This window comes from Plecotus auritus, assembly GCF_963455305.1.
Source record: "Plecotus auritus genome assembly, chromosome: 2".
Taxonomy (NCBI): domain Eukaryota; kingdom Metazoa; phylum Chordata; class Mammalia; order Chiroptera; family Vespertilionidae; genus Plecotus; species Plecotus auritus.
Genome location: NC_137771.1, coordinates 107,578,738 through 107,598,883, shown reverse-complemented (window position 1 = coordinate 107,598,883; position 20,146 = coordinate 107,578,738). Strand labels below are relative to the sequence as shown.

The window sequence follows — 20,146 nt, the reverse complement described above, 5'->3', positions numbered from 1 at the left end:
CCACCCCACTCCCATACATGCCCTCACCCCACAGTGTCTTGTGTCCATTGGTTTGCATCAATGATCTTAGTGAAATAGAAACTTGATGGTGTTCCCTCACTGGAAAACCCTTCAAGTTCCCTATCATTCCTACTATGTTTTCTCACTCACTATATAGGACCTCTGAACTGGCTATTCCCTCTGCCTAGAACATACTTCCCCCAAATAACCACAAGTCCTTTAATGTTGCTCAAATGCACCTAATGGCCTTCTCTCATTATCCTACACAAAATAGCAAGCATCACCACACCTCTGCTGGCACTCATTATTCTTGATTTTACTTCTTAGCATTCTGTGACATCTATATATATAAAAGCCCAAGCGACCGTTCAACCTGTAGCTATGACACACACTGACCATCAGAGGGCACATGCTCAATGCAGGAGCGGAAACCACAGTCATAGAAACATGGAACAGACTGATGAATCTCAGAAGGAAGGAGGGATAGGGGAGGGCAGAAAGAGATTAATCAAAGATCCTATATGCATACTAGAGGCCCGGTGCATGAATTCGTGCACTGGTGAGGTCCCTCAGCCTGGCCTGCACCCTCTCCAATCTGGGACCCCTCGAGGAATGTCTGACTCACAATCTGGGACTGCTGGCTCCTAACCATTCACCTGCCTGCCTGCCTGTCTGCCTGCCTTATTGCCCCTAACCATTTCTGCCTGCCAACCTGATGACCTCCTAACCCAGCCGTGGGCAAACTACGGCCCGCGAGCTGGATCTGGCTGTTCTATCCAGTTCTCTTGCTCTCCCCTCCACTCCTTTACTTTGAATTTATATTAGTTCACACAAACACTCCATCCATGCTTTTGTTCCGGCCCTCTGGTCCAGTTTAAGAACCCATTGTGGCCCTCGAGTCAAAAAGTTTGCCCACCCCTGTCCTAACCACTCCCCTACCATCCTGATTGCCCCCAAGTGCCCTCCCCTTCACATCTGATCACCCCCAACTGCCCTCCCTGCCAGCCTGGTCACCTCCAACTGCCCTCTCCTGCCGGCCTGGTTGCCCCCAACTGCCCTCCCCTGCCAGCCTGGTCACCCCCAACTGCTATCCCCTGCAGGCCTGGTCACCCCCAACTTCCCTCCCCTGCTGCCCTGGTTGCCCCCAACTGCCTTCCCCTGCCGGCCTGATTGCCCACAATTGCCCTCCCCTGCCAGCCATCTTGTGATGATGTGGGGGCAGACATCTTGTGATGACATGGGGCGGCCATCTTGTGATGACGTGAGGGCATTGTGCAAGGGCCACCTAGGCTTTTATTAGTATAGATGTTTATTATTATGTATATCATATCTATATACACTGAGTGGCCAGATTATTATGATCTCTGAATGCATAATAATCTGGCCACTCAGTGTGTATGTGTGTGTGTGTATATATATATATTAGAGGCCTGGTGCATGAATTCATGCATGGGTGGGGTCCAGCCAGCCTGGCCAGGGGGAGGGGACATGGGCAGATGGCTGGCCTGCCTGCTGGTCAAACTCCTGGTTGAGGGGACAACTTGCATATTAGGCTTTTATTATATAGGACTAGGGGCCCGGTGCACGAAATTCGTGCATGGGGGCATGGGTTCCTCAGCCCGACCTGCACCCGCTCCAATCTGGGATCCCTCAGGGGATGTCCTACTGATGGATTAGGCCGGCTCCCCGTGATTCTTTGCTCTCTGCAGGCCTGCCTGCTTGACGCCACCACAGGCCCTGGTGTCTGCTCTCTGTGGGGGTCTGCTTGCCCTTAGCCACCAGGGCCAGGGGCAAGCAGGGCCCTGCTGTCTGCTCGTTCACTGCGGGAGACGTTCCCACCCTGCCCCCGGCCGCTTGCACACATGCTGGCTCAGAGTGCCTGAGGTCCGGGGATGTTCCTGCCCCACCCCCAGCTGCTCTGTGCCTGTGTGCATAAACCCGGAGTGGCTGGGGGGTCGTTCCAGGACCCTAGCCACTCCGGGCCTATGTGCAGGTCTACAGGCTCAGAGTGGCCTGGCTCCCAAGGATGCCTGACTCTGGGACTCAGGCTGCTTGGTGCTGACATGCACGCAAGCGGTCACCCCACCCCCACCTGCTCCATGCCTGCATATGCAAATTAACCTTCCATCTTTGTTGGGTTAATTTGCATACTCACTCCTGATTGGCTTGTGGGCATCGTGTAGGTACGGTCAATTTGCATATTTCTCTTTTATTAGTGTAGATATACACTGAGTGGCCAGATTATTATGTGTTCAGAGATCATACTAATCTGGCCACTCAGTGTATATAAAAGCCTAAGCAACCAGTCAACTGGTCAACCGCTCGACTAGTCGACCGGTAGCTATGACGCGCACTGGTTACCAGGGGGCAGTGCCACTCTGCTGACCAAGATGAGCAGGACTCCCAAGAAGGAGCCCTGCTCAGTTGACCTGGATGAGCAGGGCAGGAGGAGCAGGAGCGGCTCCTCCCCAGATCCCCGCAGATCATGCTGAGGGACCCCACCAGTGCACGTATCTGTGCACCGGGCCTCTAGTATATAACATAATAACAGAAGTGTTTTTTTTTTATGTGTGTGGGGCTGTTTCCCAGGTACTTAACACATGCTCAATAAATATTTATTGAATAACTGGATGAATGGGTAAAAGTGAGTAAAGGCAAGAAGGGAAAGGAGAGGGTCAAGTCCAAATTTGTAATATGGCAATCAAAAACACTTTGGTTTTGACTCTGGCCTCATCTCCTGACATTCTACTTATATAGTCCATGCTTCAGCCAAGTCAGAAGGTATGTTAGAGCTCCCAAGACACTGCCAGGAATTGCAGGTGGTTTTTTGTCTAACTGCAATAAGCTTTGTCTCATCATCGCGTTGTATTGTTGATACATGAGGAACCAGCTTTTGATGTTAATTTTATTTAAAACCATTGGCTCTACAAGTATAGCAAATGACTTAAAAGTTATTAGCTAAAAAAACAAAAAAAACAGATTGAAAGTTAGAAGCTAAAATCTGCTTCATCAAATAAATGGCACTTTCTAATTGGTAAATACAACATTATTGGCCTACTAGTATGTAGGGAACAGGACAACCACTACTGTCTAAAGCCAATTTCAAAGACCAAGAAGTAACAGGAGAACTCCATAAAGAGGTTGTTCTCCAAGTCTTGAAATGGACAACGGCCCTGAGTGCTCAGCCTCCTTTCCTGAAGGCCCGTGTTAGTGGGGAGAGACAAGGACAATAGGAAATCTCCACCAACTGGGTCATGAGAGAGGTGTTGTTTCCTTGAGTTTCAGTGTCTTAATTTGTAAAACAGGGTATCTTACAGAGATCCTAACAAAAGATCAAGCAAATATCACAGTTTATCTTGGGTTATCCATCCATTCTCTCCCATCTTTTTTGTACATCACTGACTGTCTGTGCCTAAGATATAACCCACTTTACCAGGCAGAAAAATTTATACTGCTGTTTCAGATGGCTTCTCATGTCACTTCTATTTTGATTAATTAACTATTTGATTCTTTACTAACAAGCTCATATAGGTAATGAAATTCTTTTCATTCATACCACTTTGCAAATTTTCATTTTTCATAAAGTTCCAATTCCAGATGAGTTTACTTTTGTTAATAATTTTGAGAGGGATGTGCTAGACAATTATTGGGCCAATAAAAATAAAGGCATGGTTTGTTACTCAGATTTCATAATTTCATATATCATCACTTTTACTTCATTTGGAATGTCCAAATGGGCTCTATGATTTCCCTACTTTAACTGTAATTGTATGTAAAGTAAAATTAAGGTCATATTTTTATGTGTACATTTGTATATATGTGTACTAGTAAGTATAAAGGATATATACTCTGTATGTATGTGAGTATATTATTTGCACTGGATTTCAATTTCCCATACCAACTCTTGTTAATTTCCTGACTTTTGTGTCCTTAAATCACTAATCTGCTTTTTAGACTTATTTATATAATTCACTTTTCTTTCAATAATGATAAATAAGAAAATGCAGCTCAGTAGTACACTAGGTAGAAGACAAGAAATTCTCTAAGATTAAAAAAAAAATGAGTCTTGCTATTAACCACCTGATGTGTCCCTTTCCCTTGCTTTCATAGTTATGGTATATCATTTTCATCCTTTTTTATCTCTCTTCTTCTTAACATCATGATACTATGTAATCCTATCACCATAAAGTAAAAAACTGTATTATCACTATCTTTACAATCTTTTACAAATGAATTACACCTCTTTGGGATAAAGTTTCATGAAAAACTGGTAGTTTTCTAGCAGACCTATTTCCAGAGCTCTAAAATTACTGAATAAACAAAACAGATTTAATATCCACAGTAATACTTTGCACCTTCCCAGAGGCCTGTCTTTTCTCGTTCTACATTAGCACACTCTTTCAAGCATCCTTGAGACCTAGACTATTCCACATACTCTTATTGGAAGAATGCACTCTCTAAAAATAAAACTATAAAGGACTTAGCTCCTTGGACCCATCCTGTGGCTATTGAAAAATAGTTACAGAATATTTTTTCTTTATTTTCTTGAATACACTGCATATAAGTATTAAAAGTAAAATGAAATAAATTTATACAACAGTAAGAAATGCTGAATTTCAGATTCAGTGCCATAAAAAAATTGTGTGACATGTATTCTACAAATAAGACATAAATGAATGTTTTCAACAATCATAGATATTAGATGAAGCATCCTGACACAAGATGAAAACAAAAACAAAACCAAAAAAAACCCCCACAATCTGGCAATTATAATCAGAAATGGGCTTTTTTAAGAATAGTAGCATCTGCTAGGGATATACAACAGTATTGCAGGGGGGACAAAAAGTTACATTGGTCAACATCTTACTCTATAATTCTCAAGGATGACCAGAAATGAGAATAACCCTTGGACAGTCCGGAATTAACCATTTGCCACTGCCCTAAGGTCATAGTTTCCTTATAGGAGAGACTTAACAATTTCAGCAAAATCAAGGATGGTACTTGCCAACAAAAAAGAAGGAAACAACTCAGCAGTAGCTCACTTCTAACAGCTGCAGTTGTGAATCGCACATGAAATAGTTGCTGCTGCTCCCACCATGTGAGAGGCAGTATGGCACTGGGATGAAAAGGCTAGGTTCTGGAGCCAGACCATTGGGACCACACGCTGACTTGGACACTGTGAACCCTCTCAGTGACACAGTCTCATCCTCTTTAAAAACATAGTATCTTATTTTAAGGCTGCGGGGAGGAGTCAAAGGGATAATTCATGTAGTATGTTTAGAAGAGTGACTAGTACCTAGTTAGTACTTGGTAAATATTGATATCCACCCACTGATCTAGACATTTTGATGGAAAAGTGTGGTAACTATAAATTTCTGAACTTTAACAATATGTGAATGGGCAAGCTGACTACATAACAGTTTAGTACAAAAAGAATAGCTAAAGCCCAGCTGGCATAACTCAGTGGTTGAGCATCAACTTGCAGGCTCGATCCCTGAGTGTAGGGGATGTAAGAGGCAGCCAATCAGTGATTCTCTCTCATCATTGATGTTTCTATCTCCCTCTCCCTTCCTCTCTAAAATCAATCTACAAGAATAAAAGAAAAATATGCAAATTAACCATAGCTCTGTGATGCCCGCCAGCCAATCAGGAGTTAGTATGCAAATTAATCCAACAAAGATGACAGTTAATTTGCATATGCAGGCATGGAGCGGCTGAGCAGGGCGGGATGCCTGCTATGAGGGGGATGGTAGGGGGCGGAGGGAGCTACAGGAATGGCATTCTGGCCAGAGCGGAGAAGACTGAAGGCTCCAAACACTGAAGGCTCCACCGGAGCAAAGATGGAAGGAGGCAGCCAGAGCAAAGGCCTGGGTCCCGGGTGCTGGAGGAAAACCAGTGCTGGCATCCAGGGGAAGGAAGACCTATTGCATGAATCTTCGTGCAACAGGCCTCTAGTAAAAATATATTTTTTAAAAATAGTTAAAAATTTTGTGAAATGGTTAAACTATGTACTTTTTCCCTCCAACCAACCAATAAAAACACTGGCACCCAGCAAATATTCATTAATAAAAAGAACAATAATTATAATAATATAACTTGAATACTATTATATTAAATAAAGAAGTTAACTCCATTGATTACAAAATACAGCTAAATTTTTATTTAATAAAAACCTAGTTTTTATATGAAACTGAAATTATGTTAAATCATAGGTTTTACTTGGGCCCAAACATCCATTAAGAAAGGCCTTCCAGCCCTAGCTGGTTTGGCTCAGTGGATAAAGTGTCAGCCTGTGGACTGAAAGGTCCCAGGTTCGATTCCAGTCAAGGGCACATGCTCAGGTTGTGGGCTTGATTCCAAGTAGGGCCCATGCATGAGGCAGCCGGTCAATGATTCTCTCTCATCATTGATGTTTCTCTCTCTCTCTCTCTCCCTTCCTCTCTGAAATCAATAAATTTTTTTTTTTTTTAAAGAAAGGCCTTCCAGCCTTACCAGTTTGGCTCAGTGGATAGAGCATTGGCCTGCAGATTGAAGGGTCCTGGGTTCAATTCTGGTCAAGGGCACATGCCCAGGTTGTGGGCTTGATCCCCAGTGGGAGGCAGCCAGTCAGTAATTCTCTGTCATCATTGATGTTTCTATCTCTCTCTCCCTCTCTGAAATCAATAAAAATATATTAAAAAAAGAAAAGCCTTCCATTTTACATTTTATAGTATAAATACTTACAGAAACAGTGAAAGGTGTGAGCTTTTTCTTATTAATGGCTCTTTCATCAATTGTATCTGGTTCAGATAAGTTGATCATTTTGCTAAAGATAAAATGGGAATAATTTAGTGTAAGATTCCCAGAAATGTTTTTAGTTCATTTTTGCAAGCAGATAAAAATAGTTAAGGTTCAAAAACTAAAAATAATCTATTTCTTTACAATATTATACTGAATTCATGTCAGGGACTTAACTTTAAAGATCTAAAAAATATTCTCTAACTTAAAACAAATACATCATTCACTCAATAGTAATCTTAGCATTTCCTCCTAACTTTTCAAAACAGTCCTGCATTTCCTTTATGAGTCTTGTTTTGATTTTACTTACTGATTGTCAACATATAGCATTGTAAACAAAAAATATGCTTGAGAAGCCATTTCATAAAGCAAAATCAATTATGTTAAAACTAGTGGAGCAGTGCACGGATTTGTGCACATTGAAAGGAAATTAATTACAAGAAATATTTTAATATCGCTATTCGCCCTTTTTCTATAATAGAAGTGTCAGAGATGAAAGAAAATTAGTAAAATGTATATAAAAATAATATATAAATTGATTAATAAATAAACAATAACAACAACAGACATAATATAAAAACAACAAAAACATGATATAAAAACATTGATAAAAACAATGACTGATAAATTGATTAAATTTATTCTAATATCTCCCTGTATACCACATTAAGAGTAAAAACACTTTCAGAGTGCTTGACTAATTTCCCTTGTGATGAAGTATTTACAACTTTAATTTTAACATCACGCTCTTCGAACTCGAGAGAAAGCAACATATAACTGACCATGTTCAAAAACGGGTTCAGGTAGGAATATTATTACTCTGTCTTGAGTTTGTCCTTGTGATTTATTAATAGTCATTGCAAATGCTGGCATCATGGGAAACTGTCTTCAAATTAATTTAAATGTGAGGCTAATGTCAGATAGGGACAGTTGTGCCAATAGTTGGTCTTCAGACATATTCTGTCGATGACACCGCTTTATTTCAGCATCAGAATGTCAACAAAAACAACCAAATTCACAATCAACAATGACAGATCGAAACACACGTTTGCGACTGGTGCCAGCGAGAGCTTTATATGGATCGCACATGCACGAGTAAACGTTTATTTTTAAACTAGAGGCCCAGTGCACAAAATTCATATGGGGGTGTGTGTCCCTCAGCCTAGCCTGCACCCTCTCCAATCTGGGACCCCTTAAGGGATATCCAACTGCCCTCTCACAATCCAGGACTGCTGGCTCCCAACAGCTCACCTGCCTGCCTGCCTGCTTGCCTGATTGCCCCTAAGTGCTTCTGCCTGCCAGCCTGTTCACCCCCTAACCACTCCCTTGCCAGCCTGATTGACACCTAACTGCTCCCCTGCCGGTCCGATTGCCCCCAACTTCCCTCCCCTGCTGGCCTGGTTGCCCCCAACTGCCCTCCCTGAAGGCCTGGTCCCCCCCAACTGCCCTCCCTTGTAGGCCTGGTCCCCCCCAATACCCTCCCCTGCAGGCCTGGTTGCCTCTAACTGCCCTCCCCTGCTGGCCTGGTCACCCCCATCTGCCCTCCCCTGCAGGTCTGATCCCCCCAACTGCCCTCCCCTGATGTTCTGGGTCCCCCACAACTGCCCTCCCCTTCAGGCCTGGTTCCCCAAAACTGCCCTCCCCTGCTGGCCTGGTTCCCTCCAACTGCCCTCCCTGCAGGCATGGTCCCTCCCAACTGCCCTCTCCTGCTGGCCTGATCGCCCACCACTGCTCTTCCCTGCTGGCCTGATCTCCCACAACTTCCCTCCCCTGCTGGCCATCTTGTGGAGGCCATCTTGTGTCCATATGGGGGAGGCCATTTTGTGTGTTGGAGTGATGGTCAATGCATATTACCTCTTTATTATATAGGATTGCCAGTGCATGTCATATGTATTGGCTGGCCGGTCAGTCAAATGGTCGGACAGACATATATATGGTCAGTCACTTAGCCTAGAGGCCCCATGCACAAAATTTGTGCAAGGGGCTTGGCCCTCACAGGCCTGGCTTCATCCAAAAGGTTGTCCAGAAGTTCGTCTGGAAGGTTGTTTGGCTGTCCAGTCTAATTAGCATATTACGCTTTTATTATTATAGATACTATCATTAAAATACTGAGAAAGGAGCCAGAGACTTGGTCTTTCTAAAACTTCTATAATTTAAAAATTTTAAAATAAATTAACAAATTTTATCTCTATATTTTAGAATGTATTTTGGAAAATGTCCTTTCAATTCATAATAGGAATTTCCTCTAAAGGTCAGAGGAAGAGACCAGAATTGTAGGTCAAGGTCACAGTATATATTTTTACTTTGTTTTTTTCTTTTTAAAACATGAGGCCCTGCTTTTAAGGTCTGTATTCCTATTGAAAATCAAGATCAAGGGGGAGATATCAATGGGGGAAAAGGAGACATATGTAATAATTTAAACAATAAAGAATTTAAAAAGAAAATCAAGATCAAGAGAGCTTTTGCCTTTCTGCTCCATGGGAGGTTTCTGTCCTCCCTGAGCTCAACTTAGGACACCTGAATTACCATTTGACAGGTGTAGTGCCCCATTCAAACTCCCCACCTGTCCCTGTCCCTTCCCCCCACTCCCTGAGGGGAGAGGGTTGTGGCCCACAAGGGGCTCCCACTCATAAACCTTTCCCATGTCTTCGACTTGCCAGATGAGAGTCAAACTCATCAGGGTCTTCCTTCCCTGCTGATTCTGCTAAACCCATTCCCTTGGGTTGTTTCACTGGATAGTAGGTAGGGACAGTGGGACTCTCCTTCATCCAGTCACAGTATATGTTATATGTAATGTCCTAAAAATAAATCCAGAAGGAAGAAGATGGCTGGCAGGATAGCAGTGAGGGAGAGAGAGTGAGTGAGTGAGTGAGTGAGTGAGTGAGTGAGTGAGTGAGTAAGTGAGTGAGTGAAAGGGGTGTGTATGAGAGTGAGGGACAGTTAGATTCCACAGGACTTTTGGGGGCTGGCAGACAAAGTCCCCTAGCCAGGCAGCCTCTGCTACCACTGCAATCTCTCCTGGGGCAGCCAGCTCTGCTTCAGAGGCTGTGCCATCTTGAATGGGAGAGCTGCTGTGACTGGGAGTCCAGCCAGGGGTCCCTTGAACACCACCCAGGACCCTACAGCCACTCTGGTCAGGGACCTGCTGCCTCAGCTGTGGACCCATGATCACCAAGACTACAGCCTCCATGGCTGCAGGCTCCTGTGAGTTCTGGAGCATGCTCCTCTCCCGCTGGCCAGATGCTTTAGCCCCAGACGCTGCGACCACATACAAAAAGCCAAACTTTATGCAGCAACCCTGGACACTCCATCTTGGCATGCAAACAGCCAAGTCTTATGTAGCAACCCCAGACTCTGTGACTGTGCACGAACAATCAAGCCTTACACAGCAATCCAAGCCTTATGCAGCAACCCCAGGTTCCCCATCCTTGTGCAAACAGCCAAACCTTACACAGCAACTCCAGGTTCCATGACCACATACAAACAGCCAAGCCTTACGCAGCAACCCTGGACACCACAACAACACTAGCCACTGCCAAGCCTGACACAGCAACCCTGGGTTCTGCAAACAAGCATGAGCAGCCAAGCCGTACACAGCAACCCCAAATGCTCACGCAGCAACCCCAGGAGCCGCAACCACGTGAATCACTGCCAAACCAAACACATCGACCCTAGACCTGGTGAACAAGTGACCCACCGCCAAGCCCGTTGTGGCAGTCACAGGCCCAGTGCAACTACATGACTAGATCCTTCAGTGAGAGCAAAAATTGGGAGACAAAGAAACAACCCTCAAAGGAAATAAAAAGGGGAAAATCACAAGAAAAGGAACTAAATGGAACAGAGGCATGCAATTTGTCAGAAAAAGAATTCAAATTAATGGTCATACAGCTCATAAACAGGATAGATGAGAAAATCAACAACTTATGTAAGAATCAAGAGGCAAAAAAGAGTGATATAGCAACACTAAAAAACACTATGGCAGGTTTCAATAGCAGACTAGAACAGCAATTGCCAACCAGTGGTCCACAAACCACTAGTGGTCCGTGAGGTCTAAAGCTTGGCAACTGCTGGTTTTAGGAAACCTTTGGAGCAGCAGTCACCAACAGATGGTCCACAGACCATTGGTGGTCCATGAAGTCCAAAAGGTTGGCGGCCACTGGACTAGAAGAAGCAGAGGGCCGAATTAGTGAATTAGAAGACAGGACAGCAAAACACATCCAATCTGAACTACAATTGAAGAAAAATATTAAAAGGCAGGAGGAGAGCCTAAGGGAGCTTTGGGACAACATGAAACGAAGCAACATATGTATAATAGGGGTGCAAGAACGGCAACAAGAAGAGCAAGGCTTAGAAAACCTACTTGAAGAAATAATGTCAGAAAACTTCCCTGATTTGGGGAAAAAGAAAGTCACACAAGCACAGAGTCCCAAACAAGAAGAACCCAAAAAGACCCACACCAAGACACATCGTAAATATAATGACAAACGTTAATGACAAAGAGAGAATCTTAAAGGCTACAAGAGAGACAAAGAGTTACCTACAAAGGATTTCCAATTAGATTATCAAATGACTTCTCAACTGAAACACATCAGGGTAAAAAGGGATGGAAGGAAGTATATAAAGTGATGCAAAGCAAATGACTGAATCCAAGAATACTCTACCCATCAGGACTATCAATCAAAATTGAAGGGGAAATCAGGAGCTTCACAGACAAAAAATGCTAAGGGAGTTTATCACTACCAAGGCAGCAATGCAAGAAATGGTAAAGGGACTGTTGTAAAAAGAAGAAATAAAAAGGGAAGAAAAAAAACACAAAAAATAAAAATGGCTACAAACAAGTAACTATCAATAATAACCTTGAATGTAAATGGACTGAATGCTCCAATCAAAAGACATTGAGTGGCTGAATGAATAAGAAAAAATGACCCATTTACCAGGTGTACCAGTTAATAATGTGGATTTTGTAATTAAAGAAAATACAATAATTTTAAGAGAAACATCAAAAGTGCTTTATTCAAAGTAATGTCCATCACTAGCTACACATTTCCCCATCTTTCAGGTAATTTGTGGATACTGTCCCAATAGAACTTTTCTTGTTTTGAGTCAAACAATTCAGAGACACAATTTTTCACTTCTTTGTACGTTTTGTGCTGCTCAGAAAGTGCATGTGCCATCAGAAAGTGCATGTGCCATCAATCAGAACAAGTGGTAATCTAAAGGAGCAAGGTCTGGCGAATACAGTGGGTGGGTTAATACTTCCCAGGCAAGATCTTTTAATGTGTCTTTAATTTGTTTTTAAGTGTGTGATGGTGTGTCATCATGAAGCAAAATTACTTTGCCGTGTCTTCTGGCCCACTCTGGTCATTTCACAATCAAAGCGTGGTTCAAATTAATTATTTGCTGTTGGTAGCGATCAGTATTAAGTGTTTCAACTGGTTTTAGAAGCTCATAATACACCACACCTTCCTGATCCCACCAAACGCAGAGCATTGTCTTCTTTCCGAAGCGATTTGGCCTTGCAGTCAATGTTGATGGTTGACTTGGATCAACCCATGATTTTGTGCGTTTGGGATTCTCAAAATAAATCCACTTTTCATCACCAGTCACAATTCGATGTAAAAAAGACTTTCTTTCATGCCCTTGAAGCAAAATTTTACTGATGACTTTTCGGTTTTCCATTTGTCTTTCGTTCAGTTGATGTGGCACCCATTTTCCTTCCTTTAAAATCTTTCCCACTGCTTGTAAACAATTGGAAATTGTTTGCTGAGCAATGGTTAATCTTTCTGCAAGTTGTTTTTGAGTTTGACACACATCTTTATCCAATAATGCTTGTAATTGTTGGTCTTCAAACTTTTTTGGTTGACTTGGACGTTCTTTGTCTTTCACATCGAAATCATCACTTTTAAAGCATTTAAACCAGCGTTCACAAGTATCTTGAGATGGAGTATGTTCACCATAAGCTTCCTGAAGTATTCAGCAGCACTTTTCTTCAAAATAAAGTTATGAATTAAAACTTTCTGCAAATGCTCTTTTTTTTTTTTTGGTGAGGGAGGGACATGAAATTCCACATTTTTAAGCCTAAAAATATCTATGATGTTAACCCCTTCAGAAAATTTGACATATAAAGTTTTGAAGCTGGTTGTCAATACAACAAAATAGCATACATATAAAATCACATATATGTCAATATATGTGTAACTCCATCTATTGAAAAAAATCTGCATTGATAACCGGTATACCTAGTATATGCTGTCTGCAGGAGATCCACCTCACAACACAGACTGAGAGTGAAGGGATGGAAAAATATTTTTCAGGCAAATAAAAATGAAAAAAAAAGCTGGGGCAGCAGTACTTATATTTGACAAAATAGACCTCTAAGTGAAGGCCATAACAAGAGAAAAGAAAGGCTACTTCATAATACTAAAGGGATCAATACAACAAGAAGATATGACTCTGGTAAACATATATGCACCCAATACAGGGGCACCCAAGTACATAAAAAACTTCTGGAAGAAATCAAGGGAGAGATCGACAACAATATAAGTATATTAGGGGACTTTAATACCCCACTGACATCAATGGATAAATCCTCTGGACAAAAAAATCAGCGAAGAAACAGCAATCCTAAATGACTCACTACATCAGATGGACTTAATTGACATCTTCAGAACATTTCACCCCAAAGCCATGGAATATACATTCTGATCAAGTGCACCTGGGACATTTTCAAAGCCAGACCACATATTAGGTCACAAGCAAAGTATCTCCAAATTCAAGAAGATTGAAATCATATCAAGCATCTTCTCAGACCACAACTGCATACTATTAGAAATCAACTACAATAAAAACAATAAAAAAGTTTAAACACCTGGAGGCTGAATAGCATGCTATTATACAATGATTGGGTTACCAAAGAGATCAAAGAAGAAATAAAAAACATCCTGAAAACGAATGATAATGAAAACACAACAGTCCAAAATCTAAGGGACACAATGAAAGCAGTCCTGAAAGGGAAGTTCATGGCTCTACAGGCCTAACTCAAAAAACAAGAAAAAATGGTAATAAATAATCTAACCTTGCAACCTAAAGAATTAGAGAGCAACAAGAAAAGCCCAGAATAAACAGAAGGAAGGAAATAATAAAGATCAGAGCAGAAATAAATGACATAGAGACAAAAAAAAAAAAAACATACAAAAAGATCAAGGAAACTAAGAGCTGGTTCTCTGAAAGGATAAACAAGATTAATGAACCTCTAGCCAGGCTCACAAAGAGGCAAAGAGAGAGGACCCAAATGAACAAAATCAGAAATGAAAGAGGTAAAGTAACAACTACCCCACAGACATACAAGGGATTGTAAAAAAAAAAAAAAAAAAAAAAAATACTGCCATAAGCAGTTTGGCTTAGTGGATAGATTGTCAACCTTCGGACTGAAAGGTCCCAGGTTTGATTCCAGTCAAGGGCACAACCTTGGTTGCAGGCACATCCCTAGTGGGAGGTGTGCAGGAGGCAGCTGATCGATGTTTCTCTCTCATCAATGTTTCTAACTCTCTATCCCTCTCCCTTCCTCTCTGTAAAAAATCAATAAAATAGGGAAGAACCAAGATGGCAGCATAGGTAAACACCGGAAATTGCTGCCTCGCACAACAACTTCAAAACTACAACTAAAAGACAAAATAGACATCATCCAGAACCACAGGAAGGCTGGATGAGTGGAAATTCTACAACTAGAAGGAAAGAGAAAAGCACACTGAGACTCAGAGGAGGTGCGGAAGTAAAGTACAGAGGTACGGAGGTGTGCACGGAAAGGGGCTAGCAACTGAGATCATGGCTGTCTTTTTCAATTAGGAGGGAGACACAAGCTCCTGACTGCTCTGAACTCCAGTTCCAGGCAAGACTCTGGGGTCCCAGACTCACATGGGGAGAAACTGGACTGTCTGGCATCGGGCGGAACTCGAGGGCAGCTTTCTCTCAGAGGTGCTTGCAGCGATTACTGAGGGACACTGAGACCCAGGGGCCTCTTAGGGCAGGGCTGAAGGTCAGCCATTGCTGTTTTCTCGGCCCTGAGACCCCGCCCCACCCAAGCTGTGTGCAGAGGCTTTTGCATATGAATGACCTGGTTTTTTGAAATCTAAACTTACCTTACAAACTGCAGCTGAGTCAGAGAGACCCAGAACATCCAAAAGAAGGCCCAAGGCCCCACAGCAGCTTGCATTGCTTCACAGCTGGCCCTCATCTGGGCACCTCCAAAACCCAAACAAAGAAGAGGAATCCACAGATCTCTCCATAGCTCCTGCTGGGTGGCCTCAGGCAGAGGCTAAATTTGCACCTCCTGGAATCTCCCAGTGGTCAGAGTGGGACCATCCAGATTACAACTCCTCAGATACATAAGGGACACATTCAGGGGGCAGACTCAGTGAGCACAAAAGCCCCACTGAAGCAAGTCTTGCCCCATAAGGCTGTCTCCAGCACAGAAGTTCTCTCATCGTAGACACAGCTGATTCTCATGGCCAATTGGCCTGGAGGTCAATTCCTCCCAGTGATACCAACAACAATCAAGACTTAACTACAAGAAGACTGAGCACACAGCCCACAAAGGGGTACACCAAACGTGTCCACCTCAGGTAATTGGGGAGGCTGAGCCACTCGGCCCTATAGGACACCTAACACACAAAGCCACTCTATCAACACAGGGAAGCAGCCAAAATGCAGAGACAAAGAAATAGGTCACAAATGAAAGAAATGGAGGAAAGCAAGCTACTGGATATAGAGTTCAAAACCACAGTTATAAGGTTTGTCAAGAATCTTCTAGAAACTGCTGATAAATTTAGTGAGACCCTTGAGGATATGAAAAAGGACCAACTAGAAATTAAGCATACACTGACTGAAATGAAGAATAATATACAGAGATCCAACAGCAGACTAGAGGATCCCAAGAATCAAGTCAAAGATTTGAAATACAAAGAAGCAAAAAACACCCAACTGGAAAAGCAAAAAGAAAAAAGAACCCAAAAATATGAAGATAGTGTAAGGAGCCTCTGGGACAACTTCAAGTGTACCAATATATGAATTATGGGGTGCCAGAAGAAGAGAGAGAGCAAGATATTGAAAACCTATTTAAAGAAATAATGACAGATAACTTCCCCCACCTGGTGAAAGAAATAGACTTACAAGTCCAGGAAGCCCACAGAACCCCAAACAAAAGGAACCCAAAGAGGACCACACCAAGACACATCATAATTAAAATGCCAAGAGCAAAAAACAAAGAGAGAATATTAAAAGCAGCAAGAGAAAAACAGTTAGTTACCTACAAGGGAGCACCCATATGATTATCAGCTGATTTCTCAACAGAAACTATGGGGGCCAGAAGGGAGTGGCAAGAAATATTCAAAGTGATGAATAGCAAGAACCTACAACCAAGATTACTCTACCCAGCAAAGCTATCATTCAGAATTGAAGGTCAGATAAAGAGCTTCACAGATAAGAAAAAGCTAAAGGAGTTCATCACCGCCAAACCAGTATTATATGAAATGCTGAAAGGTATTCTTTAAGAAGAGGAAGAAGAAGAAAAAGGTAAAGATAAAAATTATGAACAACAAATACATATCAATAAGTGAATCTAAAAATCAAGTGAATAAAAAATCTGATGAACAAAATAAACTGGTGAATATAATAGAATCAGGAGCATAGAAAGGGAGTGGACTGACAATTCTCGGGGGAAAAGGGGCATGGAGGTGCGGGAAGAGACTGGACAAAAATCATAAACCTATGGATGAGGACACTGGGGTGCGGGTAAGGTCATGGGATGGGGTGGGAACCGGGTGGAGGGTAGCTTTGGGGGGGAAAACAGAGGAACAATTATAATAATCTGAATAACAAAGATTTATTTTTTTAAAAATCAATAACGTATTTTTAAAAAATACTATGAATAACTCTACTCCAACAAACTTTGATGTAATGGACATATTCCTAGAAAAATACAAGCTTCGAAAACTCTATCAGGAAGATAACTACTGATGAAATTGAAACAGTAATAATAAATTTCCAGCAAACAAAAGCCATGGATGGCTTCACAGGGGAGTTTTATCAAACATTCAAAGAAGAACTAAAACCTATTCTTCTCAGACTATTCCAAAAAATTCAAAAGGAAGGCACACTTTCAAGTTCTTTCTATGAAGCCAGCATTGCCCTAATCCCAAAACCATATAAAGACACTACAAAGAAAGAGATTTGCAGGCCAATATCCCTGATGAATATAGATGCTAAAATCCTCAACAAAATTCTAGCAAATCAGTTCCAGCATTACTTTAGAAAGGTCATACACCATGACCAAGTGGGATTTATTCCAGGGATGCAAGGATGGTAAAATATCCACAAATCAATAAATGTGATACATCACATAAACAAATTGAGAGACAAAAATCACATAATCTTATCAATTGATTCAGAAAAAGCATTTGACAAAATCCAACACCCTTTCTTAATAAAAACTCTCAGCAAAAGACCCCAAATAGCTACAGCAATCCTGAGAAAGAAGAACAAAGTAGGTGGGATCTCAATACCAGATATCAAGCTGTATTACAAAGCCACTGTTCTCAAAACTGCCTGGTATTGGCACAAGAACAGACATATAGATCAATGGAATAGAATAGAGAACCCAGAAATCGACCCAAATCACTATGCTCCATTAATATTTGACAAAGGAGGCCTGAACATACAATGGAACCAAGACAGTCTCTTCAATAAATGGTGTTGGGAAAACTGGATACATGCAAAAAAAAAAAAAAAATGAAACTAGAACACCAACTTACACCATACACAAAAATAAACGCAAAATGGATCAAGGACTTAAACATATGACAGGAAACCATAAAAATACTAGAGGAATCCACAGGCAGAAAAATCTCTGACATATGCCAAAGCAATGTCTTCACTGCTACTGCTTCTAGGGCAATGGAAACTAAAGAGAAAATAAACAAATGGGACTACATCAAAATAAAAAGCTTTTGCACACCAAAAGAAACCATCAACAAAACAACAAGAAAGCCCACTGCATGGGACAACATATTTGCCAATGATATCAACAATAAGGGTTTAATCTCCAACATTTACAGGGAACTCATGCAGCTTAACAAAAAGAAGATAAACAACCCAATAAAAAAAAATGGGCAACTGATCTAAATAGACACTTTTCGAAAGAAGACAGAAGGAAGGCCAAGAGACATATGAAAACCTGCTCAAAGTCACTAATCATCAGAGAGATGCAAATCAAAACAACAATGCAGTACAATCTCACACCTGTCAGAATGGCTATTATCAACAAATCAACAAATGACAAGTGCTGGCGAGGATGCGGAGAAAAAGGAACATTCGTGCACTGCTGGTGGGAATGCAGACTGGTGCAGCCACTGTGGAGAATAGTATGGAGTTTCCGTTTCCTCAAAAAACTAAAAATGGAACTCCCATTTGACCCAGTGATCCCACTTCTAGGAATATATCCTAAGAAACTAGAAACACGAATCAGAAAGGATATGTGCACCCCTATGTTCATAGCAGCACAATTCACCATAACTAAGATTTGGAAACAGCCTAAGTGCCCATCAGCAGATGAGTGGATTAAAAAACTGTGGTACATCTACACAATGGAATACTACACTGCGGTAAAAAAGAAGGAGTTCTTACCATTGGCAACACCATGGATGGAGATGGAGAGCATTATGCTAAGTGAAATAAGCCAGGCAGAAAAAGATAAATATCACATGATCTCACTCATTTGTGGAATATAATGAACAACATAAACTGATGAACAAAAATAGATCCAGAGACAAAGAAACATCAATCAGAACGTCAAACCTCAGGGAAGGTAGGGGAGGGTGGGGGTAAGGGAGAGAGATCAACCAAAGGACTTATATGCATGCATGTAAGCCTAATCAATGGACACAGACAACAGGGGGGTGGGGTCATGAATGGGAGGTGGGGGGTAATGGGGGAATAAGGACACATATGTAATATCTTAACCAATAAAGAAATTAAAGAAAAAAACTCTCAGCAAAGTGGGAATAGAGGGACCATACTTCAACATAATAAAAGCCTTATAAGACAAACCTACAGTCAACATCATACTCAAAGGGCAAAAACTAAAACCATTTCTTCTAAGAACAGGAACAAGACAGGGATGCCCACTTTCACCATTCCTGTTCGACACAGTACTGGAAGTGCTAGACACAGTGATCAGACAAGAAGAAGAAATAAAAAGCATCCAAATTGGAAAAGAAAAAGTAAAATTGTCATTATTCGCAGATGACATGATATTGTACATAGAAAACCATAAAGACTCCATCAAAAATTACTAGAATAAATGAATTTGGCAATGTAGCAGGATACAAAATTAACACCCAGAAATCTATGGCTTTTTTATACACCACTTAGAGCCCAGTACATGGATTTTTGCACATTGACAGGAAATTAATTAGGACGTGGCTGGCTGGGAGGGACTGGATGAGATGGGCCAGTCATGCCCTGGAGCCAACCTCCCACGGTCCCTCCCCAGCTGGTCACACCTGCAGCAGTGCCGTGTCTCAAAGGGCGTCTGCTGAGTGAGCAGGGTCCTTCCAGCAGGTGAGATACCTCAGCCTGGCCTGCAGTGATCTGGGCCTCATCCGAAGGCCCAGAACCAGCTCTGCGACATCCCCTGAGGGATCCCGGATTGCAAGAGGGCAGTTCTCGGGTGATGCACCCCGGAATCGGGCTCCCTCTTCTCTGGTTCTGGGGTGCATCACTCAAGAACCGCTGCTGCCAGGTCACCGCAGCTCGGCAGCTCCTGCATTGAGCGTCTGGCCCCTGGTGGTCAGTGCGCTTCATAGCTACCAGTTGTACAGTTGGCCGGTCGCTTAGCTTTTTTATTTATAAAGATAATGAACTCACAGAACGAGAAACTAAAAAAAAAAAAAAAAAAAAAAAAAAAAAAAAAAAAAAAAAAATCCCATTTACCATTGCAACAAAAAAGTTAAGATACCAGGAAAAAACTTAACCGAGAAGGTAAAGGACCTATACTCAGAAAATTACAGGATGCTGAAAATGAGATAGCAGAAGACATAAACAAATGGAAGAATATACTGTGTTCATGGATTGGTAGAATCAACATCATTAAAATATTCATACTACCCAAAGCAATCTACCAGTATAGATTCAATGCAATCCCCATTAAAATACCAATGGCATATTTCAAAGACCTAGAACAAACTCTCCAAAAATTCATCTGGAAAAAAAAAAAAAGACCCAAATAGCTGCAGAAATCTTGAGAGAGAAGAACCAAGTTGGAGGGATCATAACACCAGATATTAAGCTATACTACAAAGCCACTGTTCTCAAT

General features: G+C 41.8%; 1 protein-coding gene across 4 annotated transcripts in view; it reads right to left on the bottom strand.

The window, feature by feature from the left end:
• PLS1 (plastin 1) overlaps positions 1-20,146 on the bottom strand; it is a 217,858-nt gene that overhangs the window by 84,294 nt on the left and 113,418 nt on the right. For all 4 annotated transcript variants that reach the window (XM_080657190.1, XM_080657189.1, XM_080657187.1 and 1 more), the window contains one exon: positions 6,724-6,805. In XM_080657190.1, coding sequence (XP_080513316.1) covers positions 6,724-6,805 — 82 coding nt within the window. The remainder of the gene's footprint in view (positions 1-6,723; positions 6,806-20,146) is intronic.